At 56.0% G+C, this 16,529-nt stretch overlaps 1 protein-coding gene across 1 annotated transcript in view; it reads left to right on the plus strand.

Moving 5' to 3' along the window:
• MYO18B (myosin XVIIIB) overlaps nt 1-12,368 on the plus strand; it is an 83,721-nt gene extending 71,353 nt beyond the window's left edge. The window contains exons 39-43 of the mRNA XM_054392567.1: nt 823-956; nt 2,179-2,220; nt 3,139-3,282; nt 11,072-11,275; nt 11,381-12,368. Of these exons, the coding sequence (XP_054248542.1) occupies nt 823-956; nt 2,179-2,220; nt 3,139-3,282; nt 11,072-11,275; nt 11,381-12,368 (1,512 nt within the window). The remainder of the gene's footprint in view (nt 1-822; nt 957-2,178; nt 2,221-3,138; nt 3,283-11,071; nt 11,276-11,380) is intronic.
• Nucleotides 12,369-16,529: the final 4,161 nt, after the last annotated feature.

Consider the following 16,529-nt stretch of genomic DNA (forward strand, 5'->3'; position numbering starts at 1 on the left):
TCTTTGTAGCCTCCACAGGACTCTCTCCAGTAGTTGCCTGTCTCTCTGGAACTGAGGAGCTCAGCACTAGATCCAGGACTCCAGCAGTGGCCTCAGAAGAGCAGGGCAGAGCAGGATGAGAACCTCCCTTGACCTGCTGGTCACACTCTTCTGAATGCATCCCAGTGGCTTTCTTGGCCACAAGGGCACATTGCTGGCTCATGGGCAACTTATTGTCCCCCAGCATTCCCAGGTCCTTCTCTGCAGAGCTGCTTTCCAGCAGGTCACCCCCTCACCTGGACTGGTTCAGGGGGTGATTCCTCCCCCAGGTCCCTGGAGCCAGCCCTGGCAGGACACAACAAGCACCAGGGTAGGGGAAGCATCAGCAGACCCCTTGCTCTCCTCCCCGGGATGTGGGGACCTCTGGGGCTTTTTAGTCTGGAGAAGACTGAGAGGGGATTTAATCAATGTTTATAAATATCTGAGGGCTGGGGGTCAGGAGGGAGGGGACAGGCTCTGCTCACTTGCACCCTGGGATAGGACAAGGGGCAATAGATATAAACTACAGCACAGGAGGTTCCAGCTCAATAGGAGGAGGAACTTCTGCACTGTGAGGGTCACAGAGCACTGGAACAGGCTCCCTAGGGAGGTTGGGGAATCTCCTCCTCTGGAGACTTTCCAGCCCCATCTGGATGTGTTCCTGTGTGACCTCTGCTGGATCCTCTGGTCCTGCCCTGGCAGGGGGGGGTCGGACTCGATGATCTTCAAAGGTCCCCTTCCAAGCCCTAACAGCCTGTGAGCCTGTGCTGGGCTGCGGGCTCTAACGCAGTGCCACCCACACAGGAGCAGCAGCTGGCAGAGCTGGCAGCCGTGCGGCAGGTCCTGCAGGCAGACCTGGGCACCTCCATCCGCCGCATCGCTGACCTGCAGGTGGCCCTGGAGGAGCTGCGCTCCAGCGACGACAGCGACGCCGAGAGGTGAGGAGGGAGGGGCCAGGGAGGGGAAGGAGGAGGAGGAGGAGGAGGGAGGGGCTGCAAAGGGCACTTGCTCCCTCTGGAGACCACCCTCTGTCTGAATCCGTGGTGCAGCCACCGCCCCTGGGGGTGCTCAGAAACTGAGTCACTGTGGGACTTTGGGACACGGTCTGGTGGTCACGGTGGGTGTTGGGTTGATGGTTGGGTTTGAGGATCTCAGAGGCCTTTTCCACCCTGACTGATTCTATGATTCCATGTTATGAACCCACTCTAATCTGCAAATGGGAGCTCCTGGAGCACACACACAGCTTGGGCTGTTGGAGGGATGTGTCACTTGGGAAGGCACTCATCTCCTTGCTGGCTTGAGGGTGGTGTTGGGTTGATGGTTGGGTTTGAGGATCACAGAAGCCTTTTCCAACCTGACTGATTCTATATGAGTCTGTGTTATAAACCCAATTTGCAAATGGGAGCTCCTGGAGCACACACACAGCTTGGGCTGTTGGAGGGATGTGTCACCTGGGAAGGCACTCATCTTGCCTCTTCAGGGTGGTGTTGGGTTGATGGTTGGGTTTGAGGATCTCAGAGGCCTTTTCCACCCTGACTGATTCTATGATTCCATGTTATGAACCCACTCTAATTTGCAAATGGGAGCTCCTGGAGCACACACACAGCTTGGGCTGTTGGAGGGATGTGTCACCTGGGAAGGCACTCATCTTGCCTCTTCAGGGTGGTGTTGGGTTGATGGTTGGGTTTGAGGATCTCAGAGGCCTTTTCCACCCTGACTGATTCTATGATTCCATGTTATGAACCCACTCTAATCTGCAATGGGAGCTCCTGGAGCACACACACAGCTTGGGCTGTTGGAGGGATGTGTCACCTGGGAAGGCACTCATCTTGCCTCTTCAGGGTGGTGTTGGGTTGATGGTTGGGTTTGAGGACCTCAGAGGCCTTTTCCACCCTGACTGATTCTATGATTCCATGTTATGAACCCACTCTAATCTGCAAATGGGAGCTCCTGGAGCACACACACAGCTTGGGCTGTTGGAGGGATGTGTCACCTGGGAAGGCACTCATCTTGCTGCTTCAGGGTGGCTGTGGGAGCCATCCTGCTCTGGCAGGGGGGGTTGGAGTGGATGATCTTTGGAGGTCCCTTCCAACCCCTAACACCCTGTGAGCCTGTGAGCAGCACCCACTCTGCTGACCCTCTCTTTGTCTGCCCTTGCAGCGTGGGGACCACGCGGGAGTCGCTGTGCTCCAGGAGAGAGACGTGAGTGAGCCCTGGGGAGCTGCCAGATGGGTTGTGCACCACCAGCTGCCCGTGGGAAGGGGTGCAGATCAGCTTGTGGATGTGCTGGCTTTCTGTGCCCCACCATGCCCAGAGATTTCCCAGGAGCTCCCTCTGCTAAACCAGGCAGGGTGCCCTCACCAGGCTGCCCTTTGAGAAAGGACCATGGTGGTGCCCCATGGCAGGACAAGGGGCAATGGGCACAAACTGGAGCCCATGAGGTTCCATTTGAATAGGAGAAACTTCTTTGGTGTGAGGCTGCTGAAGCTCTGGAGCAGGCTGCCCAGAGAGGTTGTGGAGTCTCCTTCCCTGGAGAGATTCCAAACCTACCTGGACATTGTGATCCTGCTGCTGATTTAGCAGGGGGCTTGGGCTGGATGATCCCCAGAGGTCCTCTTCATCCCCCACCATGCTGGGATTCAGTGAACATGAAGCTGAGCTGTGGCATTGAAGGAGAACTGAGATTCCAAAGGATTTAATCTGCTGCAGCTGAAGTGTGGGTTCATGGTGGGTGTGCAGGGGTAGCTCCAGCCCTGGGGGAGCCCAGGGGTGCCTGGGGCACAATGGGGTGCCCAGGGTCACACTGGCTCTGTCCCTGCAGCTCCAGTCCTGGGGCACTGCAGGTAGCAGCAGGGTTCTCCTACCCACTGCTTACAGACACCTGAGGGCAACAATGGCAGCAGCAATGGCACAGGGACCAGGCTACCAGGAGAGCTTTGGTTTATCCAGGCTGTGCCACAAACCAGCCAGAGCACAAAGCACCAGCTGGAGATGCTTTTGCTGGAGCCATATAAGACCCCCCCAGCCTCACCCTCACACAGGGCCCAGGACCACTCCCCAGTGCTGCCAGCCCTCCTGTCTCTTCTCCTGGAGCTGAATGGTTCTCTCCTCCCCCCCCAGGGATGCCTGCTCCAGCGTGGGCTCTGTGCTCAGCCTGGAGCCTGCAGAGAGCATCAAGTCCTGGATAGGATCCTCTGTGGGTACCAGCGTGGCTGGGAGCATCTCAGCACAGTCCATTGGCAGCCACAGCAGCCAGGGACCGAGGTAAGGACCCCCAGAGACTGTGCAAGGGACCCCCAGAAACTGAGGTAAGGGACCCTAGGGACTGTGCAAGGGACCCCCAGAAACTGAGGTAAGGAACCCCCAGGGACTGTGCAAGGGAACCCCAGAATCTGAGGTAAGGGACCCCCAGGGACTGTGCAGGGGACCCCCAGAAACTGAGGTAAGGGACCCCCAGGGACTGTGCAGGGGACCCCCAGAATCTGAGGTAAGGGACCCCCAGGGACTGTGCAGGGGACCCCCAGAAACTGAGGTAAGGGACCCCCAGGGACTGTGCAGGGGACCCCCAGAATCTGAGGTAAGGGAGCCCCAGGGACTGTGCAAGGGACCCCCAGAAACTGAGGTAAGGGACCCCCAGGGACTGTGCAGGGGACCCCCAGAAACTGAGGTAAGGGAGCCCCAGGGACTGTGCAGGGGACCCCCAGAAACTGAGGTAAGGACCCCCAGGGACTGTGCAAGGGACCCCCAGAATCTGAGGTAAGGGAGCCCCAGGGACTGTGCAAGGGACCCCCAGAATCTGAGGTAAGGGAGCCCCAGGGACTGTGCAGGGGACCCCCAGAAACTGAGGTAAGGGAGCCCCAGGGACTGTGCAGGGGACCCCCAGAAACTGAGGTAAGGACCCCCAGGGACTGTGCAAGGGACCCCCAGAATCTGAGGTAAGGACCCCCAGGGACTGTGCAGGGGACCCCCAGAATCTGAGGTAAGGGACCCCCAGGGACTGTGCAGGGGACCCCCAGAATCTGAGGTCAGGGACCCCCAGGGCCCCCCAGGCTCATGCTGGTGACAGCCACCTCCAGCAGTGACAGACGTGTGTCTGCTCCCTGGCACAGGACACCACCAGAGCTTCCTCCAGGGAAACTGCAGCTGCCTGGTGCCAACTCCAGCAACTTGCAGACACACAGAGGGTAGAACATGAGGGGGGTGGACCCCATAACTCTTTCAGCAGAGCTAAGCACCCCAAACCACTGCATGTCCTCAGAGGCTCCCAGGTCCTCTCTTGGGCTTTTATTTTCTCATGGACAAAACAAAGTCTCCCTGTATGGGTGATGTGTCCCCTGGCACAGGGAGGAGCACCATGGTGGCATGGCTGCAGCTTCTCAGGGGCAGGGCAGTCCCCACAGCTCATTGTGGGGTGCTGGAGATGCTGGCTCAGGGTTTGGGGGGTGCTTTGGTTCTGCTTCTTGCTGGAGGTGGAGGAAGGATTTTAAGGGGTTTAAGGTCCAAACGCCAACTCACTGGCCTTTCAATATCTGAAGGAGGCTACAAGAAAGCTGGGGAGGGACTTTTTAGGCTATCAGGTAGTGATAGGACTGGGGGGAATGGAATAAAGCTGGAAGTGGGGAGATTCAGGCTGGATGTGAGGAAGAAGTTCTTCCCCATGAGAGTGGTGAGAGCCTGGAATGGGTTGTCCAGGGAGGTGGTTGAGGCCCCATCCCTGGAGGTGTTTGCAGCCAGGCTGTGGGGCTCTGGCCAGCCTGCTGTAGTGTGAGGTGTCCCTGGCCATGGCAGGGGGGTTGGAACTGGCTGAGCCTTGTGGTCCCTTCCAACCCTGACTGATTCTCTGATTCTGTGATTCTAACTCAAGGAAGGTAGCCGTTGGCATGGCAGGATCAGTGAGACACCAGGTGAGAGTCACTCCATCAAACCCAGGCTGCAAGCATTGTAAGAGCTCTTGATGTGCCCTGCAGGGATAATTTAAAGAGGTTCTGCAGCCTGTGTGAGGATTTGTATTCCATCTGCTCACTGCTTGTTGCACACCTGAAATATCTTGGTTCTTGAAGCTAATGAGCTGTGAGGGACTTGGAGAGTGGCCCAAGCACCTGCATGGCCAGACTTCATCTTCTTGGCTCCCAGTGCCACCCTTGGGGGGCTTGGTGGCAGGGCTGCCCAGGGCCCAGTGAGTGCCCAGTGTGGATTGAGGTGGTAGAACACTGGGACCAGTTGCCCAGGGGCATGGTTGAGGCCACATCCCTGGAGACAGTCAGGGTCAGGCTTGCTGGGGCTCTGAGCAACCTGCTCTACTTGATGATGTCCCTGATGACCACAGGGGAGTTGGACCAGGTGACTTTTAAAGGTCCCCTCCCACCATCTATGATTCAATGAATCAGGGCCACCTCAGCTGGGTGCTCATCTGAGAGACCCTCCAGTGCAGAGCTATCCCCAGCCTTTAACAGCTGTCCCCAGGGAGAGGCAATTTGCACCAAGACCTGCAGCTGGTGTGATGATTCCTCCATCCTGGCTGGTGGGGACAGGGAAGGGGGTCACAAAAAAAGGTGACCTACAAATCCTGATGTCTTTGCTCTGTTTGGCTTCAGCTAATTTAAGATGGAAAGAGTGGAGAGGAGGTGATGAGAAATGCAAAGCAAGAGGCCAGGGGGGGTGGTAAGGTAATAAAAAGGAGATCAGCAGAACCAGCTCATCCTTATTAAGATTCCTTTGTCTTACACCAGCAGCCAGTAATGAAAAATGAATCTTCCCTGCACGACCTGTGGGATGTTTGCTGAACAAACAGCTGCCAGCAGCCAGAGGAGAGCAGAGAAGGCTGCTCTGTGGCAGTCTACAGGAGGCTTAGGTCACCTTTTCTTTAATTCTCTGCTATTTAAATGTCTGGACAAAGTCTTGGGCAGCAGGGCCAAGCCTGGATAAATACAGCAGACTGCAGAACTGGAATCATCAAATCATAGAATCATAGAATTGTCAGGGTTGGAAGGGACCTCAAGGATCAGCCAGTTCCAAGCCCCCTGCCATGGGCAGGGACACCTCACACTACAGCAGGTTGCTCACAGCCACATCCAGCCTGGCTGCAAAAACCTCCAGGGATGAGGCTTCCACCACCTCCCTGGGCAACCTGTGCCAGTGTCTCACCACCCTCATGGTGAGAAACTTCTTCCTCACATCCAACCTGAATCTACCCATTTCTAGTTTTGTTCCATTCCTCTTAGCCCTATCACTCCCTGACACCCTAAAAAGTCCCTCCCCAGCTTTTTTGTGGGCCCCCTTCAGATACTGGAAGGCCACAATCACAACTGGTTTGAACTGGGAGGAGGTTTCAAGATCTCCAGGCCAACCCTCCCTTCAGTCAGCAGGGACATCCTCAACTAGAGCAGGTTGCTCAGAGCCCCAAACATCCTGACCTGGAATGGCTGCAGGGATGGAGCATCTCCCACCTCTCTGGGCAGCCTGGGCCAGGCTCTCACCACCCTCACAGTGAAGATCTTGTTCCTTATAACTAATCTAAATCTCCCCTCTTTCAGTTTAAAGCCATCACCCCTTAAACCATCAGGTTTTCCCTTAGGAAGCCAGTTCAATCCTTTATGGATTCATCCTGCTCTGGGCCAGGCTGCATTATGATAGAGAGGCTGGTCCTGAGGTGAGGCAGAGGATGGACCTGCAGCCCTGAGCTGTGCCTCTTGGGTTCTGCATCTACCACACCATGGCCTTGGCATCACCCCAGCAACAGAGCCAAACTGGAGCTCAGGAGGTTTCACCTGAACATGAGGAGAAATTTCTTTGGTGTGAGGGTGCTGGAGCCCTGGAGCAGGCTGCCCAGAGAGATTGTGGAGTCTCCTTCTCTGCAGAGATTCCAACCCAGCTGGCAAGCTGCTGTGGGTGCCCCTGATTTAGCAGGGGGGTTGGACTAGATGATCCCCAGAGGTCCTTTCCAACCTCACTATGCTGGGATTCAGTGAACACAAAGCTGAGCTGTGGCTTTGAAGGAGAACTGAGATCCTGAAGGATTTAATCTGCTGTCACTGAAGTGTGGGTTCATGGTGGGTGTGCAGGGGATAGCTCCAGCCCTGGGGGAGCCCAGGGGTGCCTGGGGCACAATGTGGGGTGCCCAGGGTCACACTGGCTCTGTCCCTGCAGCTCCAGTCCTGGGGCACTGCAGGTAGCAGCAGGGTTAGGTTTAGATGATCTCTAGAGCTCTCTTCCAACCCTCACCACGCTGGGATTCTGTGATCCTCCTCCTTTCTGCTCTGTGTCCCAGGGCTGGTGGGGATCCAACACATCTATTTTTGAACATGGTGGTGTCAAAAGCAGATCATTGCATGGGGGACTGGGAGCTCCTCTGTAGATGACAAGAAAACCCTCTTCTGACAGAAATGAGGCCAGAGTCTTTTCACTCCCTGGAGTGGAGTCGTCTTGGCTGCCTTTCTGAGCCACCAGAAAAAGCACCCAAGCCCCACTTTCATCCCTGGTCCTGTGCTGCAAGGCATGTGTGGGTTTTATTCTAGAAATTATTTCAACTAGCATAATTGTAATCATGTTAATTGCTGTGTAATCTTCCCTAATTATTGTTGTGTGTCATTTGCTGCGCTGTGAATGGCGGATTGCAGAGCTCCCCTTGGCTTCCAGATGCCTTCTGAGTTCTGCATCAGGCCCTGCTTTTGCCTTTGGCTGGGGAAAAATCATCTTCTCTGAGGCTGAGGCACGGAGCAGAGGTTGGCTCATTGAATCATTTGGGTTGGAAGGTGCCTCCAAGGTCATGCAGTCCAACTGCTAACCCAGCGCCGCCAGGGCACCACTAATCCATGGCCCTCAGCACCACATCTCCAGGGCACTGAAAGCCCTCCAGGGGAGGGGACTCCACTATTGCCCTGAGCAGCCTGGGCCAGGCCTTGGCAACCCTCCAGGGGAAGAAATTGTTCCTCATGTCCAACATAAACCTCCCCTGGGGCAACTCCAGGCTGTTCCATTTCATCCTGTCTTGATGCCTGGGAGAAGAGACCAACTCCCACCTCGCTCCAAACTCCTCCCAAGAAGTTGTAGAGAGCTAGAAGGTCTCCCCTCAGCCTCCTTTTCTCCAGGCTGAACAACCCCAGTTCCCTCAGAGACCATCTCACAAGGCACAAGTGTGAGATGGTCTCATCCCATCTTGCTGCATTCTCTGCTCATCCATAAATCCCAAGCTAAAGGCTGACTCTGAAGGTTTGCAATATCCATTGGAAGCCCTGGACCACCCTGGTGAGGAGGTTTAGGTTGGACATGAGGAACAATTTCTTCCCCAGAAAGAGTTGTCAAGGGCTGGCCCAAGCTGCCCAGGGCAGTGGTGGAGTCCCCATCCCTGAAGAGGTTTCAAAGCCATGGAGATGTGGTGCTGAGGGCCATGGTTTAATGGTGACCTGGCAGTGCTGGGTTAGTGCTTGGACTGGATGGTCTGAAAGGTCTCTTCCAACCAAACAGGAACTGTTGGGAGAGACAAGGATGGACAGGGAGTTCCTGGGCTTCAGTCTTCTGCTGAAAACCATGACACAGACAGCACAGGCAGCAGATGCTGGTCCTTGCTTGAAACCCAGGGTGGAGTGGGGCTTTGGTGGCCAGGCTTTTACCAGTCGAGAGCTGGAGGAACAACCCCATGCTTGCAGCTTTCACTCCACTTCAGGCTCTAAAGGTTTCCCTAGCGATGGGAAGTGTCCCTCCTGCCGAGCAGGACAATAAACAGCAGCATGGAACCACCCTTGTTCACAGCCCATTAGTGTTTTGTCACCTCTCAGCTCCTTTGATCTCAGCCTTAAAAAGCCAACAGAAGCCACCAGGGCTGCCTCTTTAATTTATGAAGCTGGTGGTGCAGCAGCAAGTGTGGAGAGGGATTGGAGCAATTTCTGCTCCACTTCTCACAGAAGGGTTCCCCCAGCCCTCGAGCTGAGACACAGTTCAAGCTCCTACACCCCAGCGTTATTGAGGTGGCTCCAACTATTCATCAGCTGTGGTGCTCCAGCAGCACTGTGGGGTGGCCCTGGAGGTTGCTTTTTTGCCCAGAATCCCAGCACTGTGGTCTTGGAAGGGACCTCTGGAGACCACCCAGTCCAACCCCCCTCTGCTAAAGCAGGGTCACCCACAGCAGGTTGCCCAGGGTCACAGTGTCCAGGTGGGTTTGGAAAGCCTCCAGAGAATCATAGAATGTATCAGGTTGGAAGGGACCCTCAAAGGTCATTTTGTCCAAGCCCCTTGCAGTCAGCAGGGACATCTCCAACCAGATCAGGTTGCTCAGGGCCCTATCAAGTTTGACCTTGCTTGTGTCCCTTGCTTGTGACCTCTTCCAGTGTCCCACCACCCTCATTTGTAAAGAACTTCCTCTTTACAACGAAGGACAGGAGAAGGAATCTCCACCACCCCAGGGAGATGAAATCTCTGCTTAGTGCATGTGGTGGTGAATAATGAAATGGTTTTGTGCTGGTTTAACGAGCTCATGGCACGGTGGCAAGGGCTGGTGTGCACTGGGGACCTGAAGCCACTCCATTACCCATCACTTCCACAATTACTTTCCTTTCCCAGCCCTGGGGTTTTATCTGCAGCCCATCTCGGTGTGTAAATGATGTCACGGGTCAGCAGAGCCTGCTCCCAACAGGTCCTGCCTGGTGGTTGGATTATCTGCAATCACTCTGTTCCCATGGCAACCCAGCATCCCCCCCCCTCTTCCCCCAGGGCAGGGCACTTCATTACCAGTGCTGTGGAACTTGACCACTGCTCCCACACCTCGCAGCCTGCTGGCCTCCCAGAGATGTGTCTATATTTAGGTTCTGCTGCTTTATCTTCTGGCTTTCTACAGCTCCCTGAAAGGAGGTTGGAGTGAGGTGGTGGTGGGGGGGTTGGTCTCTTCTCCCAAGGAACAAGCAATAGGACAAGAGGAAATGGCCTCAAGTTCCCCCAGTGGGGGGAGGTTTAGGTTGGGTATTAGAAGAAACCTCTTGACTGAAAGGGTTGTCAAAGCCTGGCCCAGGCTGCCCAGGGCAGTGGTGGAGTCCCCATCCCTGGGAGGGCTTTCAAAGCTGTGGAGATGTGGTGCTGAGGGCCATGGTTTGGTGGTGACCTGGCAGTGTTTGGTTCATGGTTGGAATGGATGACCTTAAAGGTCTCTTCCAACCAAACCAGTTCTGTGATTCTGACCAACCCAACCCTGTCCATCAGCCTGCCAGGACAGTGTCCTACAGTGATGATGACCACTGTGCTTGTGGGGTGAGCTCCCATCCCCACACACCTCTTCCATCAGTCCCTCCTCAACATGCAGCCCCTGGCCAGGCACAAGTTGGCTCCTGCAGTTCCCTCTGGGTCTCCTCCCCAGCAGCAGGCTGGGTGGAACACGCATTAGGAATGCACTCAAGGTGCTCTGTGAGTTGGCTTCATCAAATTTTAGTGAATAATCTTTGGCTTTGACAGGAATCAAATAAATCCAACTTATTGCTGTAATCTGCCAAGGAAAAGGGACATTTGGAAGCATGTGTTTTGGTTTGGCAGAGCTGAAGCTGGCCACATCCCCCACCCTATGCTGTGAATTTAGCCAGGTTGGCACCCAGAATTTTTTAAGATAAAATCTCTGGGCTTTGCCCAACTGCTCGAGGCAGCAGCAGGAGTGGATTCTGAGACAACCATGCCAATGCCAGCTTCTCCTGCTCAGCCTTGTCCTTGCTGGGTGACAGTGGGGAGGGACTTTTTACAAGGGCTCGTGGTAATAGGACAAGGGGCAACGGCTTTGAGCTGGGAGAGAGGAGACTGAGACTGGAGATTAGGAAGAAATTCTTTCCAGTGAGGGTGGGGAGACACTGGAACAGGCTGCCCAGGGAGGTTGTGGATGTCCCCTCCCCGGAGGTGTTCAAGGCCAGGTTGGATGGAGCCTTGAGCAAGCTGGGCTAGTGGAAGGTGTCCCTGCCCGTGGCAGGGAAGTTGGAACTAGATGATCTCAAAGGTCCCTTCCAACCCAAACCATTCTAGAATTCTATGATTCTGGTCACTGGAAACCACAGAGCTCAACCTGACTCCACCATCTCTTGTTTAGGGTGAGCAGAGACACGAAGGAGCCATCCCCCAGCCGGGTGCCTGCTTCCCGTGGCACTGTCAGGCCCAGTGAGGCTGCAGGTCTGGGCAGGGTGGCAAGTCCTTCCCTCGGTGCTAGGAGAAGGGAATATGGAAAACCTCCAGCAGAGGAAGAGGAGCTGGAGAGCCCCAAAAAGCCTGGGGATAGGATCGGAGAGATGTCCCCATCACTGCTGCGTCGAGGGGCATCCCCTGCCTCGGATGGGAGGTTCCCCAGCCCAGTGTCACCCACGGTGCCAAGGAGAAGACGTCTCTCTCCAGCAGCAGGGACAGCGCCCAGCTCCTCAGCTGCCCTCTCGGAGTACGTGGAGGAGCTGCGGCGGCAGCGGGGAGCGGAGCCAGGCTCCCCCTCGCTGGGTGACAGCTCTGCCCTGCCCATTTACCGCACCACCGGTGCCGCAGCCCTGCGGCGTGCCAGGGCTGTGCCAGCAGCCGAGGATTCCCTGGGGAAGGCGGATGGGAGTCAGCTGAAGGACGGTGGAGGAGCAGACCCCAGCCTGGTGCGCTCCTCCAGCCTGCGGAGCGTGGCTCCCGAGCCAGCCGAGCCCGTGCGCTCCCCGGCGCTGGGCAGAGCGGCCAAATTCGGCTCCTACGACTCCCTCCTGCAGAGCCTCGACGGCTCCGGCCGCCAGCCGAGCTCCCCAGGGACGGAGGTGCTGGGTGTGCCCCGGCCGAGCTCCTGGAGAAGCTACCTAGAGCCGTCGGTGGAAGACGTGGAGGTGGGAAGGGGTCCAGGAGGTCTCCTGAGCTCCCCATCCAGCGAGGAGCTGCTGGGTGAGGGGAAGGGGAGCGACCCCTTCAGCTGGCGCATCCCCACCCTCAACTACGAGAGGAGAACCAACGTTGACTTCGATGACTTCCTGCCGGCCATCCGCAAGTGCCGCTCCACCAGCAGCCTGGCCAAGCCCGGCAGGGACAGACGGGACGGCCACCGGCCCCTCACCGTCCGCTTCCAGGATGAGGCCATAGCGGGCAGCTCGCTGTCCTCCGAGATGAAGGGCGCGCCCAAGCGCAGCCCGACCACCCGGGAGGACCCCGGGGACGTCTCTGACTCCTCCTCTTCCTCTGGATCCGTCGTCTCCTCCCGGAGCACCGACAGCATCAAGCGCCGGCCGCCGCCGCAGCCGCAGCGAGGGGACGGGGAGGGGAGCAGTGGCAAAGCCAGCAGCCAGGGCAGCAGTGCCAGCCGTCGGGCAGAGGCAGAAGGGAAGGAGGACGATGTCACCAGCATCATGAAAAAGTATCTGGGACAAGACTAAGGTAACCACGTCAGCCAGTGACCGGTGCCAACTCAGGGCACTAGTGGCACATCTGTGGCGCTGGCCCCGAGCCCCTGTCCCTCCAGCCCACACGATGCTTGCACCCATGTCATGGGATGCATGGGGACATGGGGACCTGGGCCAGTGGGTGTCCCCAGGCTCCCCCCCCAGGCACACCAGAGCAGCCTGGGAGATGCACTGGGCTGGCCTCACCCTCGATGCCCAGCTCTGCCTCTGCTCTGCAGCAGCCAGAATGGCGTCAGTGATGCCTCAAGGGGTCCAGCCTCTCCCTTGGCCTCTTTTTGCCCCCTTTGGAGATTCAGGAGAGTGGGCAATGGGGACACTGCCAGGGATGCCCCATGGGGTCCAGCCTCTCCCTTGTCTTCTCCTTGCTCTCTTTGGAGCTGGAAGGGGGTGGGCAATGGGGACACTGCCAGGGGTGCCCTATGGGGTTCAGCCTCCTTCTTGTCCTTTCCTTGCTCTCTTTGGAGATGGAGAAGGGTGGGCAATGGGGACAATGCCAGTGCCAGGCGTAGCCCCAGAGCTGGTCACAACACCAGCTCTGAGTCCACTGGGTTCCCCCAGCCTCTTGGATTCCCAAAAATAGAGTCCCTAGCTGCCACCACAGCACCCAGAAGACAGCTCCTTTGGAGCACCCTTGCTCCTTGGATTAATTTATCACTGCAGCTTTGGCTGGGTGCTGGAGGTCACCCCCTCTGGAGAAGGGGGTCCTGCCTAGATATGGAGCATGTCCCTCAGTTAGCAGCTGCCTCTGACAACCCCTTGGATCCCATTTCTGCATTGCAGCTGACACTTGGAGAGTGAGGATTTATTGCTGCAATCCCAGTTTGAAAGCGAAGTCCCTAATGAACGGCGCCGCGACTCTAATTAAGTGTTTCAAATAGATTAGGAAAACATTCTGTAGAAGCATTGCCTTTACACTAACTGCCTGGGTGTCAAGCTGGGCCCAAATTGACGAAGCCAACAGGAGAAGGGGAGTGCCTGTTAATCAAACATTTCTTTCCAGGGAGCACCATGTGCAGAAGGAAACGTCCCGCTTGCTCCGGACTGCGTTTGAAGGAACAGCAGCCACCTGCCGCTGCTGCCAGCTCCTCTGGAAGAGCATCTGGTAGGAAACACCTCACTCAGAGACTGCCAGCACCATGCCCCCCCCCCAAAACCAGCCCCCAGCAGCTGTGGGGTGGCTTTACAGATGAGGAGACTGGGTTGTGTTGTTAGACATACTGTGGTTTCTTGATGCTCCTGCCCTTCTCCCGTCACCGCAGCTTCACTCGGGACCGGCTGCGGGGACAAGAGACTTTCCTGTTCTCCTGCAGTTGGTTGACTCAGGATTTGGTGCTTTAATTCAAACCCAGCAGTTGCCTCCATGCCTGCTAACACAACATGCTCTGAAGAGCTGGAGGAATACCAAACCCCTTCCTTTTTAACCCAGAAGGTGCTGCCCGGATATCTGATCCCACATGGCATCGCTCGAAGCTCACGGACTCACACAGCACAGTGGGGGTTGGAAGGGAGCTCTGGAGATCAGCCAGTCCAACCCCCCTGCCAAGGCAGGGGCACCTGGAGAAGGTCACACAGGAACACATCCAGGTGGGGCTGGAATATCTCCAGAGATGGAGACTCCACCACCTCTCTGGGCAGCCTGCTCCAGGGCTCCCTCACCCTTACATTCAAGAAGTTCCTTCTCATATTCAGGTGGAACTTCTTCTGTTCCAGTTTGTGCCCACTTGTCCTGTCACTGGGCACCACTGATAAAAGCCTGGTGCCAGCCTCCTGACACCCACCCTTGAAGCATTGGTTAGCATTGATGAGGTCTCCTCTCAGCCTGCTCTTCTCCAGACTAAAAAGCCCTAATGCTCTCAGCCTTTCCTCCTAAGGGAGATGTTCCAGTCCCCTCAGCATCTTTGCAGCCCTTTGTTGTACCCTCTCCAACAAGTCCTTGTCCTTCTTGAACTGGGAAGCCCAAACCTGGACCCAGTACACCAGATGTGGCCTCACCAGGGCAGAGCAGAGGGGGAGGAGAAGCTCCCTCAACCTGCTTGCCCAGGAATGCTTTTGGGTCTTGCTGTGACACCCACAGCAGCAGAGCTCAGGAGGTTTTATAATCCTGTGGACACCTGAAAATAGATCCATAGGTGGTTTTATGCCTCCTGCCTCCTTGGGATACCTGGGCCCATCCTGCTGTCACTCTGTGGTGCATGTGGAATGGGGAGGGGGAGGGGAGGAGGGGTTGTGTTTGGGTGGCTGCTTGGGTTTTACACAATAAAATGTTTGCTTCTTTGCCACGAGCCTCTCCTCATCTTTCCTTCTCCAGCAGCAAGAGCAGCTCAGTGGCAGTGGCACAGTGCAGGGCTGGGCTGAGCATCCCCACCCCACCAACCCCCATGGCTGGGGGCTTCTCACTGAGAGCCTGCCCCCTCCCCATCACTCTGCATGCACAAAAAACTCTTTTTTTTTTTTTTTTTTTTTCCCAGCCTCTCTTTGCTTTCCTAGAAGGGATCCAAACTCACTCATTTATCAGAGGTTTGTGGGCAAGTTCTGCAGGGTGACAGAATCATGGACTCATGGAATGGTTTGGGTTGGGAAGGGACCTTAAAGATCATCCAGTTCCAACTCTCCTGCCATGGGCAGGGACACTTTCTACTAGCCCAGGTTGCTCAAGTTCTCATCCAACCTGGCCATGAACACCTCCAGGGAGGGGGCATCCACAGCCTCCCTGGGCAGCCTGTTCCAGTGTCTCCCCACCCTCACTGGAAAGAATTTCTCCCTAAATTCCAGCCTGAATCTTCCAGGTTCAATCCATTCCCTCTCATCCTATCAATACAAGCCCTTGTAAAAAGTCTCTCCCTGGCTTTCTTCAACAGAGAGCAACTCTCCTTTCCAGCAGCAGCTCCTGGATAATTCACTCAACTGGGAAATTTGCACCAATTTGCACCACCTTGTTGGCCAAGATGACCTTTGAAGGACCCTTCCAACCCAATGTGTTCTATGAGTCTATGACCTCAGCTCACCCAGCATCAGTGGGGAGGGGGCACCCTGAAGAGCACCCAGTGTTCATGCCAGGAGTCCAGCCCAGCTTGGCATCACCTCCAGCTTCATCCCTCCAAGCAGGGGCTGGGTGAGATGTTGGTTTGTGGTTCATTTTTGGATCTCCAAACACTACGTAGCTGCCTCATGATTCAGGGGCTGTAGGAAAAGGATTCCTTTGGCACTGAGCCTTTGATTTGGACTATCTGCAGCAGTGGCTTTGCTGAGCAGGGAGCTGCTGCTGTTTAAACACGCAGCAAGAAAAGCAGATCTGTCTGTGTGACACTCTGACTGCTGCTGTTCTCCTCCTGCTTCCACAGGACACAAAGGAAACTGCTCTGTCCCTTGAAGTGGCTTTGCAGAGCCTTTAGCAGCCCACCAGGGCTGCAGGAGGCTTCTTGGGCTAGCTGAGCACAGAGAATGGAGTCACAGGATGCACAGGCTTGGAAGGGATCCTCAAAGGTCCTTTTGGCCAAACCCCCTGCAGTCAGCAGGGACATCTCCAGCTCAAGCAGGTTGCTCAGGGCCCCATCCTTAGAGACCTTGAATGTCTCTGGGGATGGGGCCTCAGCCATATCCCTGGGCAACCTGTTCCAGTGTTCCACCACCCTCGTGGTCAAGAACTTTCTCCTAATCTCCAACCTCAATCTCCCCTCCTCCAGTTTCAAACCATTGTCCCTCATCCTATCCCCACAGGGCTCCTAAGCAGTCCCCCCCCCAGCCTTCCTGTAGGTCTCCTTCAGATGCTGAAATGCTGCTCTTAGGTCTCCCTGAAGCCTTCAGACTGAAAACCCCCAACTCTCTGAGCCTGTCCTCCCAGCATCAAATGGCCAAAGTCATCCTGCTGTGAGCTGCAGTGTTCACAACAGCTGCACCGGGGGAGGCTTAGGTTGAACATGAAGAAAAATTTCTTCCCCCAAAGGGTGGCCAAAGCCTGTCCCAGGCTGCCCAGGGCAGTGCTGGAGCCCCCATCCCTGGAGGGTTTTCAAAGCTGTGGAGATGTGGTGCTGAGGGCCATGGTTTGGTGGTGACCTAATGGTTGGACTTGATGACCTGAAAGGTCTCTTCCAAACAAAACCATTCTGCAGTGCTGTGATCCTGATTTGTACCCAG

Source organism: Indicator indicator, chromosome 26 (assembly GCF_027791375.1).
Source record: "Indicator indicator isolate 239-I01 chromosome 26, UM_Iind_1.1, whole genome shotgun sequence".
In the NCBI taxonomy this organism is placed as follows: Eukaryota; Metazoa; Chordata; class Aves; order Piciformes; family Indicatoridae; genus Indicator; species Indicator indicator.